The sequence below is a fragment of the Podarcis melisellensis genome (assembly GCF_964234715.1).
Source record: "Podarcis melisellensis genome assembly, chromosome: 1".
Classification (NCBI taxonomy): Eukaryota; Metazoa; Chordata; class Lepidosauria; order Squamata; family Lacertidae; genus Podarcis; species Podarcis melisellensis.
In genome coordinates, this window is record NC_138528.1 from 51,502,315 (window position 1) to 51,523,093 (window position 20,779).

Sequence of the window (20,779 nt, forward strand, 5' to 3'; positions counted from 1 at the left end):
CCACCTCTCAATCTCGGTTCCTCATCTGAAAAATGTGGGCAACAGTAAATCACATTGAAGGATTGTGGAAAGTATCATGAAAGATCATTGAACACTTTTGTTCCACAGTGTTAATCAAAAAAGAAAGGGGCAAAGTCTACATCAATTTTGGCAAAAATAAGTTTTAAAAGGGACTTTAAGATGCGTGCTTGCACACACCATACGTACATTTTGCCCCCAATAGTTTAAAATCCCATTTCTGTGTTGCCCTTACCTGTTGGTTTTGATACATATCATTACCCCTGAGACACTCTTCTTTGTTGATGAATGCTCCATTACGAGATTGGAGTTCCCGTCGGCAACAAGCTTCAGGAATTGCATCGTGTGAATACAGGGGACGAAGATGAGGGTCAATTTCAAAATCTTCTGGACCATTGACACCACAGCAGCCAAACTAGCAGACAGGAAAGGTGATTAAATAGTGGATACTGTCTCTCTGCAGGATAAGAGGCATCACAGAGCCATTGAAAATAATATGAAACCTGAATGACAGAAGATGCATAGGAACCATCCATATTCAAATGGATTCAATATGGCAGGCTGTGTGGCTTCTGCAGCCATACAAACAACACACAATTCTAGATTCTCTCAAAGCTTTCCATGCTTCATTTTCCCCCTCTTTCCTCCCCACCCAGCCTTTTAAAAAAAAGCTTGTGACTAGCCATTAGGATTGCGAAGGCAAGCTGGAAACTGTGGGTGTAACATATGGCGAAATCTTCAAAGATCAAAGTTGGCTCAGGGGAGTTTCCAGTGCTCAGTCTTTAGTGCCCTGGATAGTTATTTGCTCTTTCTCATAATTAAGCAACACAAAGTAATTCTGCAAAATAAGCATACGTGTGCATGTAAAATCTACATGGTTTCTACTGCATAATTCAGCCTTTCTTGGTGCAGAATGTAGGTTGCCTCGACATAGAATATACACACATCTCAATATTGCTTTTAATACAGTGGAACGGCTTCTCTGGGAGTTTAAGACAGATAGAAAGGAAAACTACAAAGCCTGCCTTAACACAGAATGAAAGTGTTTTTCGCTGTTGTAATTAGTTTTATGGATAATGGCCAATGTGATTTATCCAGTAGAATAAGACATCCTCTCCTGCCTGCCTATCTGCCCAAATCTTCCTGTAGCTGATGCTCCATTGGCACGGCCAAACGTAATGTACAGAAGGACTCCCGGTTTATTTTTATTTTAAGTAATTAAATATTGTCGGTGCCTGACTGATGGGAGGATGAGATTAATATTTGACTATCTTCAGAACTAATGGACAAGCATTATGGTTAGTCTCTCCCTGTCTTCTTAATAATATAATGCTAAAATGAAAGCCATCACAACCAATTGTCACATCAGTTACAGAGAACTATTACAGAGAACATTCACCATGATCCAGGAAGAGTAGGGGTGAGCAACCTGTTGCCCTCCAGGTGTTGCTGGACTACAATTCCCATAATCCCTGACCATTAGCCATGGGAGTTGAAGCCCAATGATGTCTCAAGAGCCACGTTCCTTACCCCTGAGATAGGGAATGGAATCAGGCTTGATTGCAGACAATCCACCAGGCTGATGCAGCTGCACGAGTGTAAAAGAAATAACAGCCAGCTGTTTGGCCATTGTATCATAACCATACATATCTGTCTAGGCTTTGTAAGGCTACTTAAAGGGGACTAGTGACAATTCATTAGGGCTCAGGGTCCATCTGCAGTGATGCACTAGGCAAGCTACTACTCACTGTGATCATGACCGAGTTCCAGGTGGAAGAGAAGACGTCAGAGTCATTGTTGCCTTGATAGTGCTTCTTCAGTTCCTTTGTAAAAAACTCTCTGGTCAACTGCAACATACAGAATGAAGCAAAATGAGAAATGATTCATGCCTGCTATTCAAAGTGCAGAAATATAGTTTCTAGCAGTGCTTAGATGCTGCCAGTGCTCTGAGCACATCACAGATTAACCTTACAAGGTCGTCTAATTTTTGTGATTGAGACGGGGTGCTAATTCCACCTGGGTCCAGGATAGCCAGCACGAGAGATGCTTGCTGATAAATTGATAGGTGACCCATATCCTTTATTCTGAGCTGGGATAGAAAAAGCCATGGCATGAGGGGACTTCATGTTCCCTTGAAGTTTGCTCAAGACACTCCTCCCACCTAATAATTTGAGAGGAAAGACTTCAGTTCAGTGGTGGAGGGAGCTTATGCTCTGCATGCAAAGGTCCCAGGTGAGGTTGGGAAACCCTGGAGAAATACTGTACTTTTCACATGCACTCCCATCTCTTCCTGCAAAGCCAAGAGGGAGACATCTGTCAAGTTTTGTTTCAGTTTAAAGTAATCTCAGCTTTAGTGCTGCATTTGAACCAGGGGGCCTGGTCAAAACTGTAAATGAAGGTTCTTTAAAAGTACATCTGAACTAGACAGAAGCATTCCTCCCAGCCACTCAGAAGGAGGAGAGAAAAGGGGCAAGGATGTGAACTCTATGCTTTGCTCAGATATGCCGAGTCTCATTCATGTAGTGCTACACCATGGTTTAGGACTGTGTGTGAACAACCCTAGTGTTGTCTCATTCCACTGCTTCTCCAGTTTTATAGGCAGTAATTATACTTTAACACTGTACATGTTCAATGCTCATAAACTTTTGTTAATTGCACCTTCAACTGTCATGGTGAATGACAACTGCAAATAAAAACAGAAAATTAAATACCAGTTCAGGCCACTTCCCTCCTATAAAGGCTGGGAATAAACTGAGAAGAATCTCAATCGAAATGATGGCAATTTACTGAAAGCCGCTTTCTCATAAGAGTACCCTTCGTGGTCACTGCTAGAACCATCTTTCTAGATCCCTCTTAGCACTCATTCACCCGTGAAAGCATGGACCCAAGGAGTTTTCTGTCTGTCTTGTGCCTTCTAGCCAAGGGTCCAAGCATTTTTGCCTTAGCCCTGCTACTTTCCCATAGCAAACTCAGTCTTTAGTGCTAAATCGGAACCAACGGCAATCTGCAGAAAACTCATCTTTTCTGACTCAGCACTAAACCACAGGTTTTCATGGGGGAGAAGAAGCAGTTCAAAGTGTGGATGAGCCCTCAGTCATGCCAGAAGTATAGCAGAACAATTTTTAACCAGGTAGGTGAAAACGCATGCACACACACATATAGCATTCTGATGCTTCATCATTTAAGCAGAATGAGCACTTAACAGTTAAGACTTAACAAGTTCTCAGTAATACAACGTGTGCTACCAACACACTGGGGGGGTCATTTTACTTTTTATATTGTTTTCCCTGGAACTTTATTACTAAAATTAATGGAAATCCTGCAGACCTCACAGAAGTCACAGAGGGCTTGTTGAAGCTACACCTCCAGCAACTCCAATGTGAAGAGGCCATGTTCCCTTCGAGTGGAAATGCCTATTAGTCAGACCGGATGGAGATTCTCCCCCGGGAAATAACACAGCACCGTCAGGGGCCTCGGGGTTAGAAGGTGCCACTCCATGTGCTCCAGCATTGTGTTTCCCTTCCCTTCTTTTGCATAATTTACCCGCCCAGGCTCCCATCCTGCGGAGACAGCCGCCCAGACTTTTTATTGATGCTTGTCTATTTCCTAAGTGCAGACTTTGAAACTAATATTACAGTTGGTAATAGTCCCAATTGGCTTCCTTTGACCAGTTCTGAAACAAAAGAGTCATTTGAATATAAAGTGAAACCTTTATTTTGACAGGCGTGATCCCAAAGGAAATGTTTGAGGTTTGTGTTTGTGATTTTTATGAGATTTGACCTAAAACAAAGCCCAGCGCTGGGATTGTGCTTATTGGCCAGAAAAGAAACTCCTTCCTTTCACTAGTATAACATTTTACTTTGTTCCAAGTATCTGGACAAAGGTGGGGGCGGGAGGAAGTTAATAACCTAAGTCACACGGCTTATTTTCAGTGTTAAAAGAAATCTATAAAACAAAGCAGTCTAAAATCAGTAGTACTGACCAAGCACTGTTTCTCTCCTTTATTAGAGGTTTGTGTTAGGCTACGAAGGTCTCTCTGTGTCCTATCCTCGCTGCATAAAAATACTTGAATTAATAGATGCAGTATTCTGTAGTGCTGCTGCTGAGTCTCATAATTACCTATGTCAGCATACAAATTTGGCACTCTTGGAATGTGTACTTTTATTCTAAGCAGACCTCCCTCCAGGTTGGAATGCAAGCTGAGCTGAAGAAGAACTGCTTGGGGGCCCAGGGAGAAAATGGGATCCCCCACCCACCTCATTAACTGCCTGCTGCTGAAGCAGGGAGAAAAACCTCCCTCCCCATCTTCTCATTCCCTCCCCCTCCCCAAACTCCCCTTTTGCTTGGGATGCTCCTACATTACAGAAGGAAGGAAGGGGGTGAGGAGAGAAGAGGAGGTGATAAAGAAAGCAGCTCCTCTCCCAACAGGTAAATTCTGAAATGACAAGCAAAAAAGGACTACTGCCAGTCCCAATATGAACTTGACCTCAGGCGCTGAAGGGCACATCTATGCTTGTAATTATTAAACAGCAGGAAAGTTATTCAGCAGGTATTGCTACTGCTATGAAAGCTGAAATGAATTGGGGGTAGCATCACCCTGCCATATAGCTATTATTGTGAGCTTTCTGAAAGGCAACATTTGGTACATGATGTGGGGAAGGTCATTTCTCTCAAAAGCATCCAGACTGATCTAAGCAGAGTAGGAAGAATGGATTCTTCCACAGCTACTACAAAGCTTGTTTATCTTCTTCCACTTGAGAGCACATCCACCACCTTAATATGCTGATCTTCCTAATGAGATATTTTAGTAAGTTGTGGCAGTTATCGATGAAAAGCAGCCTCCAGCTGCTACTCGATGAGCCTCACACATGACAAATAGCACCTAGCAGCAATTGTTGTAGTGCTGTCACTTGTAAGAGAACAACCTTTCACCTGTCTCTTACTATGAGACTTGCCCGTGATCTCTTTAGAGGAGAAAACATCACTTTCTGTGGTGGTGGTGGTGTATCAACAACCACAGTCTTCAGCCTCACCATTCATTTCATTTTTAATCAGACTCAAGTTCTAAACTTCTAATAGTGGTTTTTGCTCTTTCTTTTTCAAAACCACTTTGTTTTTAACATTGTTTTAAACCTCTAAACTGTGAGCTCTTCTCAACTGTTGCTGACTCTCCCTCACTGCTCCCCTCTCAGTTCTCTTCTCCAGCCCTCAGAGCTTTATTCAAGGGAAGGCTCTTCTCCTCTAACAGCTTCAGCCATTTGAAACCGATTCCTTGCCTGTCTGCTTCACTGCTATCTGCCCTACTTCAAATCTCAGCAGATAACATCTCTCTTAAGCCTTGTTGTGGTTCTTAATTTCTTCTTTCCCCTCTGCTATTAATTATTTACCTCTAACTATATAATTTAACCCCATACAGTGCTGTGAAAGCTTTGGACACAAGATGTTGTACAAGGAAAAGTTGTGTTGCACCATAAGGCAGACAGTGAAGCGTCTATCAATTACATCTGTCTCAAGAGGGAGACGGGCTATGCAGAGCATTAAGCAAAATACCACCTCACAAGCCAATAAGCTAATAAGGAAGTGCGGAGAGACTGCATCTATACTGAATGGTACAGCACTCAAAGAAATAATTTCCACACTTGCCAGGATATTTAATATCCTTTCACTCTGATCTGTTACTTCAGCACAACTAATTACCTTCAACTTTCTACCTCCATCACCATATTGTGGCTCGGCTGCCTGAAGTAACAGTAGGCCAAAACATATTACATTACCTCTTCACCACCACTCTAAATTTTTATCTTAGGAAATATTTATCCACCCACTTAGTTGATTTAGCACTTGACACTGAACCAAAGGGATGGTATACATGGCGCACAGCTGTGTTCAAGTGGTAATTCTGGGCCAACTGGCCACCCCCGCCCTCCAAACAAACCTTCCCACCTCACAGGTTTATGCTGGCTTTTAAGGAAGCATTGTGCACCAAGATATTGTCACTAGGTGAGGGATAGCTCATGTGGTTCCCTCCAGGTGTTGTGAACTACTACTCCTATCAATCCCAACCAGTGCCCACGCTGGCTGGAGCTGATGGGACTTGTAGCCCACAACATCTGATGGGGAAGGGCCACAGCTTTACATGTGATAGTTTTCTGGCTCAACCCCCAGCATCTCCAAGCAGACTCCCCTGTCTGAAATCCTGGAAAGCTACTGCCACTGAGTATAGATTCTAAACTGTAGACGATACTGAGATAGATGGAGCAAGAGTCTTACGCTATATGAGGTAGCTTCCTATGATCATATGCAACTTCTGCAGAGTCTCTTCTCCAGATTCCTCCACCTGAACGCAGCCTGATATGGTACCCCATTTATAGCCAAGTAGAGACCTATATTTTGGGTGGCGCTGTGGTCTAAACCACTGAGCTTGCCGTTCGGAAGGTCGGCGGTTCGAATCCCCACAATGGGGTGAGCTCTTGTTGTTTGGTCCCAGCTCCTGCCAACCAAGCGGTTTGAAAGCATGCAGTGCAAGCAGATAAATAGGTACCGCTCCATCGGGAAGGTAAATGGCGTTTCTGTGCGCTGCTCTGGTTCGCCAGAAGCAGCTTAGTTATGCTGGCCACATGACCCAGAAGCTGTACGCTGGCTCCCTCGGCCAGTAAAGTGAGATGAGTGCCACAACCCCAGAGTTGTCCCTTTACCTTTTACCTTTAAGAATAGCATGGGCAGCACATGTCCTACTTGTCCTGCTAGCGTCCCTGCTAATATGGCAGACTGGGCTGGCTCAACTACAGTAGGAACACAAGGAACACTACTTGGGGCAGCAATACATTTAGGAGAGTCAGTGGAGACTATGTGATCTAAGTGGTGCGCTCCATAGTCCCTTGCAAAGTTGCAGAAGATACTTGGGCCACAGCGCTAATATCAGAAAGACCACTAAGGGTGCCAGAATAGCCATTGTAAAATGCAATGATTCTAGAATATGCTTCTCAGAATGCTCAGAGAGGCTCCTTGCAGCCATAAAGTGTCACACCCACCCAGCCAAGTACAGGCATATGTTGAAAACTTTGTGAGTTGTGAGGTCACTAGGTGAGCTGGATGCAAGAAATGAATGCTGCTTGTGCCTGAAGGATAGTTTGCACAGCCACATCCATAGTCTATTCTTTTGGTTTCCCTCCCTTAATGCTGCAACATGCTCAAAAACACTGTACAATCACAGGAAAGGATATCCCCATTGTTCATAGGCACACGGAAAGAAAAACATGCACACCTGGACTGCTGATACCTAAATGTGTAGCGTAACAGCTTGTGTAAGTGTGTGGTTTTCCTCTACTATGTGTGAGGTCTTCTATTCTCCTGAAAGAATTCAACAAATTCAGAAAACAAGAGCTGTATTGACCAGACCCCAACAGATTCCCAGGAAGTGGTCGCTATTTATAGAGCAATAGCTGTTGCCACCAAGACACAATTACGCTTTCTCCCTGCCTGTGCTACTTGAAATGGGGTATCTAAAACTCCTTACAAAGTGCAGTTCTTTCCCTTCTGTTCAATTGCAGAGAACACCAGCTGAGAAGAGAGACATTATTTCCTTCTAACCTTTGGACAGATATGACTCTTTCAGCATTGACTTTCTAAACCTCACTTCTTTACTTATTTTAAGGTCTTTTCTTTTTTTAAAAAAATAATAATGGTGAAAACATAGCCTCTTTGGGAAAAATTAAACCGATGTTAGATCCTTGTTAAGTCTGCTGCAAGGTTACTCTATACTTGCTCCCTCATTAATTTCTTCTGTATAAAACACACACTACAATTAGTCCTGTCAAACCAGTAAAAGGCTTTTTTTAAAAAAAGAAAAAGAAGAAGAAGATTGTTCTGCTTTCAACAGATTCATTAATGGGAGCAACCAACTGAAATACTGCAATATATTACTAGAGGTAAAGATCTTGAAGATCTTTAAAGGAAAGAAAATACATTTTCCTCTAAGTCACAAAGCAAAGTACATATTGTTTAAGGAAATAAAGCCATGGAAACAGAAGTAATAACATATGTCCCTGATAGCATGGGCACCCAAACACAAGTGTCTACACATGTTATGAACAGAAGCACACTTTCCAAGATCATGAGCCTAGAGACATGGTGGGTTGTATTAATAACAAGAGGATATAAGCAATAGAATGTGAACTCTACTTTGGGGTAAAAAAAGCCCCTAGGGTTCTTGTTCAGCTAAATTATTGTGCTAGCGGAAGCCAGCTCAACGATTCTCACTAGTGCAATGACCCCCTTTCTTTCCATGTCCTCCCCAATATACTCTGGAGGGTCAAGAGAAGCCTCAGAGCAATGCACAGCTGGAGGACAGGAGAGATTATGGACATCAAGAGAAAACTTGCCAGATGGAACAAAGAACTGGGAATATTTGTGGGTGGGGAGTAAGTGCAAGGTTCTCAGGGCTGTTCTGACAAACAATGGGAAGTATTGAATATTGGAAGTGGGTTCCAACTGCAAAATGAAATAAAGTTACATATCTGAGCCCTGTTGAGGATGCAACACCACAATCTTAATTTTTTGCACAAGATCAAGCTACTGGATTTCATTGTGACCACTGTACAACGTAAGTAATGTGTGCAATTCAGTTCCACAGCCCATAGAAACATAGGAAGCTGCCTAACACTGAGTTAGACCAGCAACTTTTCAGGGATTCAAGCAGGAATGTGTACTTCTACCTAGAGATACCAAGGACTGAAACTGGGACTTTCTGTAGTTGCTTTACCACTGAGTCTTCCCAAATTTATGTGTTTAATCAGTCACACAAACCTGCAACAACAGCTTCCTAAATCTGCACATATTAAAAAAGCACCAAACTGATGGTATAAAGCTTAGTAACAATGTTACTATGTGTCATTATTATTATTAGCAATTATTTAGCCAGCACAAAGGGTGTTAAGAAAGCAAATAAATTAGCAACAGGGAGCTGCAGTATTTGCAAAGTCCTTGAGAAAGAGATGGGCCAAAACTTGTATTTTGGAAGGAAAGAATCTAAGAGGGAGGCAGGGAGAGGTGATATGGGCAGAATAAAGGAACAGGAGAATGAGCTCATTGGGAACACTGTGAATCATACAGTTGATATCAGAAAAGCCAGAGAAAAATGAAGAGTGACTAAAATGGAAAGTTTAATACTCACGCAGGCCTTTTTCCATCTGGCCTGGGAGGACGGGGTCTTGACTGACTCCAACTACAAAAGCTGAGGTTCCTGCACAGACTCTTAGGCTAGGGTGCTGTTTGGCAGAGGCTGTTGTGGTTGGGGGTTATTGCTGCTGATTTTTTGTATCTTTATTTTAGCCCTTGTGATTTATGTGGAAATGGTTTGGCTTAGTTGTGCATTTTTTAAAAAAATGTTTCATTTATTATGACTACTTTTTATGTTGTCGTTGTGTAATTTTTTCATGTGGTAAGCAACCTTGAGCGTGGTTTGAACTGCAGAAAGGTAGCATACTAATAAAATTATATATGCAGGTATATATGTTTCTACATGGACAGGGAAAAATCTTATGTTTTCTTGTACCTCAAGTGAAAGGTATATGTTTCAGACACACCATTATTCAAGCTCCCACAGCGGTGAACCAAAATGCCCCATGGAAGCTTACACTGCAGCTTACTACAGAACACAATGGGCTCTTGGGGCTTGCAATGTTTTTAAAAATCTAACCACCTACTTCCTTAAACATGGGGAATTAAAAGCAAGCCCTGTGTTTATAGAGCATTGAGTTACACTATGTCAAAGTTTCTGTCCACAGGCTCCTTTGTGTCATTCTCATTCTCACCCTATTAGTGAATACTTTGTTTTTCTGCCATTCCCACAGGTTTATTTGCTAAATGTCTCTATCCTTAGCTCTTCTATTTTAAAACAAAAAACCCAAACACACAGAAATGAGGCTTCAGATTTGTGCCAGAAAACAGCCAAATAAATACAAAGCAAAATACAAAAGCAAAGCAAAAATTTTGCAGGAAATTGAATTTGCCAAATAGAACAATGGACAAAAGCAACTGAAGTCACACCAGGACACACCAGCTAACTTTGGCTATGTAAGGTGTAAATGTTGGTTTCCTGTGTTCACAAATGCAACAAGAAAACAAGTGAAAGCAAAAAAAGGAGAAGTATCTCATGTTTGCCTATACAGTGGTGTCTCAGGTTACATACGCTTCAGGTTACATACGCTTCAGGTTACACACTCCGCTAACCCAGAAATAGTGCTTCAGGTTAAGAACTTTCCTTCAGGATAAAAACAGAAATCGGGCTCTGGCGGCGCGGCGGCAGCAGGAGGCCCCATTAGCTAAAGTGGTGCTTCAGGTTAAGAATGGACCTCCAGAATGAATTAAGTACTTAACCCGAGGTACCACTGTATTGCAAGTCAACACTTACAGTAGAGTTCCTAAGGAAGTGGGTGTTCCTAGGAAGCTTTGGGCATTGCTCCAAGTCTCCCACCCCCCAACCGAGGACCCCCTCCCCCAATGTAAAAGCAAAAAACCCCAATCCCTTTGTTTAGGAATGTGTAGTTGTGTTTTTTTGTATTTTGTTTTGCATCACAGAGAATTGTGGGTAAATCTGCACTCCTGAACTTGCTTGCAGTTAGATTTTGCAATTCAGCTTTAGTAAGCAGAAGGTATGCACAAAAATAAGGGTTTTATGGACAATAAGTATACGTATTTTATGAGGAAAATGCATTGAAAATACATATAAGTAAAAAGCGTGTGTTTTACATAAGAAATGCATACATTTCAAATGTAAATTTTTTTGTGCATTCTTTTGAAAAACTCACACAAATAAAGACGGAATGGACTTGTGATAGGGCTTCAGCTTAGTCCATCCTCTAGACAAGAGGAAAATGACAGCCTAAATATGATAGCAGTTTTATTAAAGGAATGTTTGGTCTATCTGAGCTGATTTAAAGCTCTGTTTTCAGTACAGGTGGTACTGGACAGATAAGCATTGCGCTGCAGACTTGGAAAAGCATGCATGTGACAGATTCTTCATACTGGCACAATGAAATAACTTATGATGAATTTACTTCTTTCTATCCTGCTGTGCTATGTTCTTTTAACCTCTCAAACTGTTATTAATTTTGTCTCTGATCTATGAAACTAAAGCTAATTCAATTTTAATGAGGATGATTTTTGTTTAAAGTATGAGCCTGCATAAGCTCCTTAACTCTGGAAACCTGGGGGGGGGGCATGTTATCTCCTCTACACATAAACCATCTACTTGACACAAGTTTCTTTTGCTATCATTCAACAGGTGACTGCATGATGTTCAGACCAGGAGTAATAATAGGAATATTGGTCCACTGCCATCCTAACAGATATCAACTCAGGAAGCTTATAACCTTCTAACTTGAAGTCCACCTGAACCAAAATCTGCAGGGCGCCATGCTGACATTGTAATACTTACATTTTCTCTAAAGATAAAAGCCAGGATTGCAGCTGAGAGTTCTGCCAGGAAGATTAGCAAAATAAACATGAAGAACTGAAAGAGAGAAAAAGAAAGGCAGACAAATCACTGTACATCTACAGCAAACAGCTGGGACAGAATCTCTCAAAATAATCAAAACGATGAATCAAGCTGAGTGAGGAATTTGTCCTCGCCATGCAAAGGAAATCTACAGCTACACTGGAAGAAATCTTCCAGATCCATAGATCAACAAAACATCCAGGGACACGCCAGACTGCAAAACTGCAAGGCTTTACTTTACAAACCATTCTGCTGATCATATGGATTCACTGTTGAGCATACCAACTCACTTAAAACCCTCCACTCTCTGGCCTCCCTGCCAAGGCCTCCCTGCCCCCATCACTTTGACATAGATTTTCTGCCCCAGAGTCATTGGGCAAATTATTATTATTATTTATTTAATGTCTATACTGTCCTTCATCCGAGGATCACAGGGCGGTTTACAATATAAAAACACAAAAACACACAAAACATAACATAGTAATAAACAATAACAATAACCACACTCCCACATGGAGAAAAAGACCATCCACAGTTTCATTATCCAAATGTATGGGAGAAGACTCTTTCTCAGCCTCATTTCCCCATCTGTATCTGCAAATAATACCGTGACTTGCATACTGGGATGTTTTGAGGGTCAAACTAAACATGAAACTCATCACATAGCTTGCCCTTGTCTAGCTGCTGGCTTGGGGAAACAGGACTGGGACTGCAGCCAGGGGGATAAGTGCATTAGCCACCTCAATGAGAGGAAAGTTCCCCCTGGTGCCAGTTTGGTCCTCAGTAAAAATTAGATTAAGCAGTACTTAGTTCTCTCCCCGCCCCCCCTTACCTTTGTTGCAACGTGGGTGGAGAAAGAGGAAGGGACAGATACAAAGGAATTTCTTATGGGTACACCAAGACTGATTTATACTCTTTTGTAGCCTTCCAAAATTCAAATATACACCACGGACCCCACTATTTTATCAAGCAGCAAGTGAAATGGCTTTAGGGGTATTTCACAGCAAGCTCATTTCTAAGTCTTCCAAGCAGTGTGCAGTGTTTTTTTGTTTGTTGTTTTTTTTAAAACACAACCTTGCAAAGATCAACTGCTAGAACAACAGCTTTGGGGGCTGTGAAGCACAACACAGCCTGACGCTTGATGCAACATATCAGATTCAACTGCAACATTTCTTATAAAAATATAACATGAAAAATAATCTCTACGCAGAAAGGAGCTTGAGAACTTCCCTTGGGATGCATGTTTCTCTCTTGTCTCTTATCCGTGCTGTACGCTTGCCTTGAGTTTACACTTGAGCTAAAAGCTTTAGGCATTCATTATGTATCACTGCAAAATCTCTCTCAGGAAGCCTCTGGCTCATCTATTTTTGAAAACTTCATATGAGGACTTGGATTTTGATCAGGCCATGAAAGTAACACTTCTCCCACAACCCCAGCTACAGTTAACAGCCACTTCATTTGAACTTCCTGAAGAAATATGAAAATCTCGCCAGGCCAATATTTCCACAAGTCACACACTAAATCGCTTTGCATAGTCAATTCTTTCCCATCACTCCCTCTTTGGAAGAAACCTCCGTTTGGGAAGTCCTTGTTCCTGGGGGGAAACTCTTACATAACTTTTTCCATCCCATTTTATAATGAATAAAATGACGTACCAAATGAAAAGTTTAGCCATTACGCACACCCTCAGGTATATAGGATAACAGGCAAATTGAAGGGTGGCTGGGTGGGGAACTAGGACACAAAAATGTTGCAGCTTTCCACTTCAATCAAAGGCTTCCTTTCATTATGTATGGCATCGCTATAATGTAAATTATAATGAAACCCAAATCTACTTGACCCAGATGGTGTGCACACATGCACACATTTAGGTTTTTCTTTCCACATGTACCCAAATGTAATATGGCAAACTTTGTGGGCTGCAACCACACTAGAATTTTGTGCCTTAAGGACTTCTTAGAAACTAATTGATTACTTTTTTGGAGTTCACTTGCAGTTTGAAGAAGGCTGACAAAGGGGGATTTCATACTCTTGACTCTAGGGCTGATTAAATAGTGCATGCTGATGAATATATGGGAAAAATGGGGGTGCAGATAAGGTATAAAGTTCTTATGGGAGCACTTGTGTATGCACGCTTGATGAAAATACAGGTGGTTTTATAGGGGTAAAATATAGAGAATAGGGCTATCAATGGTGACGTGCTATCAGAGATCATTGAATTGTACAATTGGAAGGCATTGGCCATCTAATTCAACCCTCTGCAATGTAGGAATATACAGGTAGCCCATATGGGACCTTGCCATAATCAGCCCCATGCTCTAACCAACTGGGCTAGATGTTATGCCCCTGAACAGAAGTGGATGGGAAGCATGAGTGAGATGTCTTGTAACTGGTTGGCCACTGTGAGAAGAGACTGCCAGAACAGACAGTCATTTGATCTGATCCAGCAGGGCTCTTTTTATGTCCCTTTGTCCTAAAGTACTTACAGGACCAGAAACTTACAGGACAAGAAACTATGATTTCCCACTATATGAATGAGTTGCAGCAAAGTTTTATATCGTGTGCTTCTTATTGTCTCCTCTTTTGTAGCTGCAATGAGGAGATCAGATGTTTCTGCATCTACTCTTAAGCAAATCACAATTCCCTACTACATCTGTACTTCGGGAACTGTAGCTTGTTAGAAGCTTTAACCATCCTATAGCACTATTCATAACTGCAGGCACAATTTCCCCCTCCCAAATAACATTCAATATTTGAGATTAAATGTTATTTATCAGGCTACAATTGGACTCTGGAGCCCATATTCATATCTACTCAACGGGAGTTCTGCAATGTTTATTTTTTACTAGAATCCTCAAAGCTGCTCATAACGATTAAAAATGCAATTGAAACATTTAAAACACTACACTTAAAAACAAACCAAAAGTAAAAAGAAACAAACAAACAAAAATTAAGCACACTACAGATCTCTTTACCTTTTCCTGCTATTTCGTCACCTTCTTCAGAGTTTTAATTTGAAATGGCTTGCACACAAAGTTAACCTAAAAGATCTACCTATGTAGGCAGCAAAATGCTACTAGCTCCCCATGCTCAAAATATCTGCATGTTCTTCTTGTACGTGTAACAGTACTAGCTTATGAACACATTAAATTCTACTCCTTGGTAGTTGTGCCAAGATAGGTGCAGTGTTTATTTTCAAGTAGTTATGATTATTACTTATAAGTGATCGCAACAAGCAATTCATTAGCTGTATATCAGAACTTGCATGCAGATTAGGATGAAATGTCTTTAGTTGTCAACTGTGCAAAAACCGGAGTTTGCAAACAATTGGATGTGCAAAACAATCTGTACTGTACTGGTATTACCTAATCAGCTATCCATACCACGCAGGCAGATACAAAAGAAAACCACATATGAAAGAGCCAACAGTACTTACAAAGAGAAGGAGGCATTTGTTCTCACGGATGGCTCCACAGCAGCCAAGAAACCCCAGCAGGAAGAGCATTGCTCCCATTGCCAGCATGATGTATGCCCCCGTGAAGAGCAGAGGATTACTAGCCACTATCTCTCGGAATCCTGTGGGATCCACTATGACCCATATTCCAACTCCCAGTAGAGATGTACCACCCAGCTGCCAAAAAGGGAAATATTTCAGATAAAGACATTCAATTCCTTTCTAGATTCCCTTCAGTGAGTTCATCCCCAACTAAGAGATCTAACCAACACAATAGCTGCATGACTAAGCTAGCTTTCTGCCATGCAAGCTTACTTTTTCACAGTGTGCATTTCCTATAATTTCCCCCACCAATACACACACACACACTCTCTCTCTTCATTATTTGGGCTATTTATAGCAAGGAAGCACCCATTTTTGCTTTATAGCTCAGCTCTTCTTATGTAGTTATTGCCTGTGTAGAATCCATGGAAGAAGCAATAGGACAACCTCGGGGACATCAGAGACATAGGCCCCATCTTTGCAAAGGTTTCATTCATTTTGAGATATAAAAAGGGGCTTGGCAGGGCTGCTAGATTATCCCTTACCTGTATAATACATCTTTATCCCATGTTATTAAATCTTACATAATAAGCTTCCCCTGCCCGCCAAAATGATTCACCTGTACTATACAAACCGTACAGATACACAATATAGTATTATTATTCTAGGTGTATTTCCAGAGGTGCGTTCTTTAACAAAAAACACAACCATCACAGTAAGCTGAACTTGAGCAATTTTCTTCATAGCATGAAACTCTTGACACCATATGACACTGGTTTATTGTTACTATTGCTACGTTGACCATTCTAATAGTGTTAGTTAGTTTGGCTTAGAAATGATCAACAAAAGGGTTAGCATACTCATTATGCAACTTTATGGTTGTTGGAAGAAGAAGTACTAAGACACAATGCAATTATATTCCATACTTTAATAAACTATACAGTGCCAGTTTACCCAGTAATTGGATAAATGCTTGAAAATCTGGTCTAGAGATCTGTTCACAGGTCTTACTAATTGTTACAAGAACAGTATCCACTCCCCTTATCCGTGATACCAAGCCATGGGGGTGTTAAGTGTCCTGTCAGCTTATGATGAGAGGTGTTACATATGTTTCAGATGCTGTTATATATGAAACTGAAGGGCAATTCTGTATTGAAGAAAGTCTATCACAGTATAGCCAGCACTGACCTCGCAAGCAGAGATATGAAAGAGGTGGTATGTGACAGAAAATCCAAGGATACTTACAAAAATGAAGAAATTGAAGACAAACATCAGATACTTCATGCAGCTCAAACAATCTCCTTCCATGGTTGTACAGGCTACACAATCCAATTAATCCTGCAAAACACCAACAACCCTTTAACATTCCCTTCACTCATCGATGTAGCCTTTCTGGTATCTTTCTTTCAGGCCCCTGTGGAATTCATTACACAGAAAGTACGAATTTCATATCTCAATGAGGTAGGATAACACAGGTTAATAGGCAGTAATGATCACCTCCAATTGCCATCCCATTTTCTCCCTCGTGCGTCAGGACTTGGAATGAAAGGTTAATGAGAAAAGGCTAAATGACTCACCATCTTGTTCCAAAGTTAAAAACCGAAGATTCATTATTTCATGAATTATAAAGCTCTCCAGCAATCTCTAAGCACCATGCAAAGCTGCATATGTGTAGTGAAACAAATCAGAATTGTACAGAAGAGTTAGGCTAACTTTGTCCTGACACATGGGACACTATTCCAGTATTCTCCTTAAGTTCTCTTTGCTGAAATGTTGCTGGTTCAGTTTTTGGTTCAGTCTTAGGCACAGAACAGCAAAGAAGGAGCAATGACTAAACTCAGTAAATGGCTTTCTGTCATGCTTCTATACCTGATTATCACCTTAAGTTTAGCATAATGTATACATGCTTTACACCCAAATACTGTGCAGGGAATGAAAACAGATTAGGATATATCTGAGGAACAACAGTAAAATTTGGAAGGTCTGGCAAGGAATAGTTAAGCATACAAGCTCACACAGATGCTGCCCTGTGACCTGCAATCTAACCTCTCTCTCCTATTCTGATACAGTTAATTGGTTGAGGAGAAAGTTCAATCTTTAGTTAGTACTAGCAGCCTCATACTTGGCATTGTTCGGGAATTCTAAGAAACTTTTTTTTCTTTTTGCATTTGAAAGGTTCAGTTTGCCACCTTGATTCAAAATGGCATCCAATTTTATCCAAACACTTGCTCATTGATCTCAGGAACCATCATGCAAATGCATAGCCAATGGATAAATTTCCAAAATATGTAGCAAATCATAATAATGCAAGATTCTACGGTGTTATGAGAGAAGTGTGTAGATTCATCTACAACAAATGCTGAGAAACTACCACATGTTCTTCCTCTGGCACCTAAAGTCATTCTCTGCCAACTTACAAAACACCTAGGAAGGAATAGTTGCCCACCTAAAGAACTACAATCTAAAACCTGGTTTTAATAGAAAGCTTCCTGCTCACTCCAAACAAAAAGGCACGTTAGAGTGTAACTTCCCATTTACATTCCCTGGGATGACTGATACTGGGGGAAAATTGATAACCTACCCTGGGGTAGGGGTGGAAATCCTTGCATACGTATTAGTTCATTTAAACATTTAAAACAGCTATGGATGCAAGGAAATATTTGCCAGATTTATACCTAACAGCCATTTTCCAAAGTGTCAAAGAATGTAATAAATTCTAACTTACAACCATGTAAGATTAACTAGTGCTGTATTCCCATATTACAGATGGCAGGGGAGATGGTAAGCTTGCCTAAGGCCAGCTAATGAACAGGCAATTGAATTGACATTTGAACAAAGGACTCCCAAGTTCTAACTAATAATTCTGATTCTTAACCACCACAGCACAGCAGCTTTCTGAGAGCAGCATGATAGCATCAACCGATGATGTGGGGCTTTTTAAAACATCGTTTTATTTAAAAATCAATTCTTTAAGACCTAAAGTGTTGTGAAATATTCCAAATGTGCAAGACCAGAAAAGTCTAGAAAGCCTGCAAATTGGAATGTAACACAATTTGATTCCATCACACTGGTGCTATGTGATCTGCACTGGTTGCCAATTAGTTTCCTGGCTCAAGTCAAGGCGCTGGTGTTAACCTTTAAAACAACTTACTGGCTTGACACCAGGGTACCCTAATGACTTTCTTTTTCTGTATGTTCCTCTCTGCATGCTCCATCCATTATCTGAGGCCCTGCTGGGACTAGGGCTTTTTCTGTTATGGTGCCCACCCTATCAAATACCTTGTTAAGTGAAGTGAGTCAGGTGGTTCATAAAGATGTGGCTCTTTAAAAGGGTCTTTGGGTGACTATCATTTCTGCTAGCTTAGTTTCGCATTTATTTTTATTGCTGTTTGGTACCATTCTATGTTCTTAGTTCTATTTTGATTTTGTGAGTGGGCTTAATTTGGGGAGTGTTCTCCTGTATATTGTTTTGCTTCTGATTTGTTAGCCATTCTTACTCTCTATGGAAAATTAGGTGGGATAGAACGGTACTCTAAAGCACACATTTGCAGCTAGGGAAACTCTTTTTCATGTGCTCATTCTATGTGAAATGAGAACCTCTACAGCAAGAAGAGGGGTCTTTACTGCAATTATCCCAAGATAATTGATAAGACACCCAAATAAGGTTCAAATCTTTACAATTCTTGTTATTTATTTTTTTAAAAAAAAACACAAAGCTTGTCCCTTCCATGTGGTTTTGTAGTGTTCCTCGTCTTCAGCATTATGTCTTTTTAGTTAGGAGGTTGTTATTTAAAGCTAGTTTTTGCTTTTATTTCGTTGGAAGATTTGGAAAGATGGGAGATCAATTTATAAACAAAACAAAAACAAGTGTCCATTGGGCTTGGTAAAGAATGCCCAAAGCTGGAAAAGTGGCTCACAGGCACTCCAGCGCTTTGTAACTCCCAAATTTCGCATGCTGTGATAGAAAAATACATCCGATGCTGCTAAAAGCAAATACACAAATTGTCTAAGGGGTTGCAGAGAATTTTTCACAGGCTGAGTGATAAATCCTTTCCTTTCACTCTCGTTATTTTTCCTAATCCAAAGAATTTGGAGCTGCTGTATATCAGCACCACAGCTCTTCCCAGTGTGACCATGGTAACTGATCTGCTTTAGTTATGCTTCTTGACGAAGCCTTTGGCAGGCAGTAGTGCTCACTGCATGGGAAGAAGCACAGTGGTGGGTAGGTGGAGGAAGCCACAGGTAAATAGTTACAGCTCCACAGAGTATTTTGTTTCATGCACAGCATCTAGCTAGTTTGAAAATTAGACTTGACCCTTGTGTGTTTGTGTGCATGCATTGGGGGTTGGGGCGTAAGAAACAGAGCAGGGAGAGACCAGGGATTTTGGAAGCAGACAGGTGAACACAGCACCACAGCTGCTCACAAACACAAACACCCTTTTCCCATTCCAGAAAGAATATGTCTTTGCTGGGAAGAAAGTGGCAGGGAGCCACGAATTGTGTTGGACTCTGCATGCTGTATGGAAAAGACAGCGATACTTCTTTGCTACACTAGAGAATTTTCTTACTGCACGCATTACTGCATTACGGAAATCCACCTCGAGTGCATGTGGAAAAACAACAAAGGGTTGTTTTTTATGGAAAGCAAACTATTCCAACAAGATTTCTCCTTGTGTGTGAAGGCTTCAGGGACAAGGAAGAGGAATGGAGACAGATGCTGCTGTATGTCTCCACTCTCACAAGCCTCAAAAGCATCCTTTGTGACTCCCAATAGAATGGGTCATCATTATAGACTTGGGGGAACAGAAGCTTTAATAAAGTGTTGAGAGAATGAAGCCGGAAGTATTTTCAAGAACCACGGGGAGAGGGGGAAAGTGGGAGAACGTTGACGTTTAGGAATGCACTGTTAAAGCAAATAGACTGAAGAGGCACCCACTACGACACTGTGAAGAGACATCCCTCATTTCTAATGCACAGGATGGAGAGTCTCTTACAAGATCATGCGTTCTACAGCATATTCTGATTCATCAAAAGCAAAAAATCCCATTGTAGCTTTTTACTTAATATGTACATATGTTTAGATTTTATTAAACTAATAATTAATTGATTGATTGATTGATTCTTTAATAAGGCAGCTCTATCAAAATTCCTTTACCTCAGATGCTACTGGACTATAATTCCCATCATCCCCAACTATTGGCCATGCTTACTGGGGCTGATGGGAACTGTGGTTCAACAACATCTGGGGAGCCAAGGTTGGGTAAAGGCTGTTTTGAATAATGTATACAGAAACTGCAGTGAACGTGGTTGTGCAAGCAATGGCTGTTAAGCAATTTTGCCACCTAGAATCCCACAAACAGGACATGAAACCAATAGTCTTCTCCTGCTGTTGTTTCACAGCACAATCTAGTATTCAGAGGCATGCCAGTAGCCATTCATAACATCTTCCCTGATTTTGTTAAATCCTCTCTAAAGCCATCCAAGTTTGTGATTTGTGTTGATATTATTATTATTATTATTATTATTATTATTATTATTATTATTATACTTTAACCTAAAGTCAATTTGAAATCAACCATAATCTTTATGGGACAACCTAATATGAAACGTTGGGGAGATGGAGAGATTAGTTTGAAGCAGAACATTGTTACAGTAGGCATGAAGGAAAGCTGGTGGAAAGAAGAGAACCAAAGGGACATGGCTCTTTCTGCTGTGTAGAGTGCTATGCATGAATTATATCTGACTGTATCTGATAAAGCGGGTTTTAG

The 20,779-nt window shown here is 40.9% G+C and overlaps 1 protein-coding gene across 5 annotated transcripts in view; it reads right to left on the minus strand.

The window, feature by feature from the left end:
• Positions 1–20,779, minus strand: part of TSPAN18 (tetraspanin 18) — a 146,946-nt gene that overhangs the window by 4,006 nt on the left and 122,161 nt on the right. For all 5 annotated transcript variants that reach the window (XM_081892115.1, XM_081892112.1, XM_081892114.1 and 2 more), the window contains 5 exons: positions 16,257–16,349; positions 14,952–15,146; positions 11,456–11,530; positions 1,767–1,865; positions 254–433 (listed from right to left, as the gene is read on the minus strand). In XM_081892115.1, coding sequence (XP_081748241.1) covers positions 254–433; positions 1,767–1,865; positions 11,456–11,530; positions 14,952–15,146; positions 16,257–16,319 — 612 coding nt within the window. In that variant the 5' untranslated portion in view covers positions 16,320–16,349. The remainder of the gene's footprint in view (positions 1–253; positions 434–1,766; positions 1,866–11,455; positions 11,531–14,951; positions 15,147–16,256; positions 16,350–20,779) is intronic.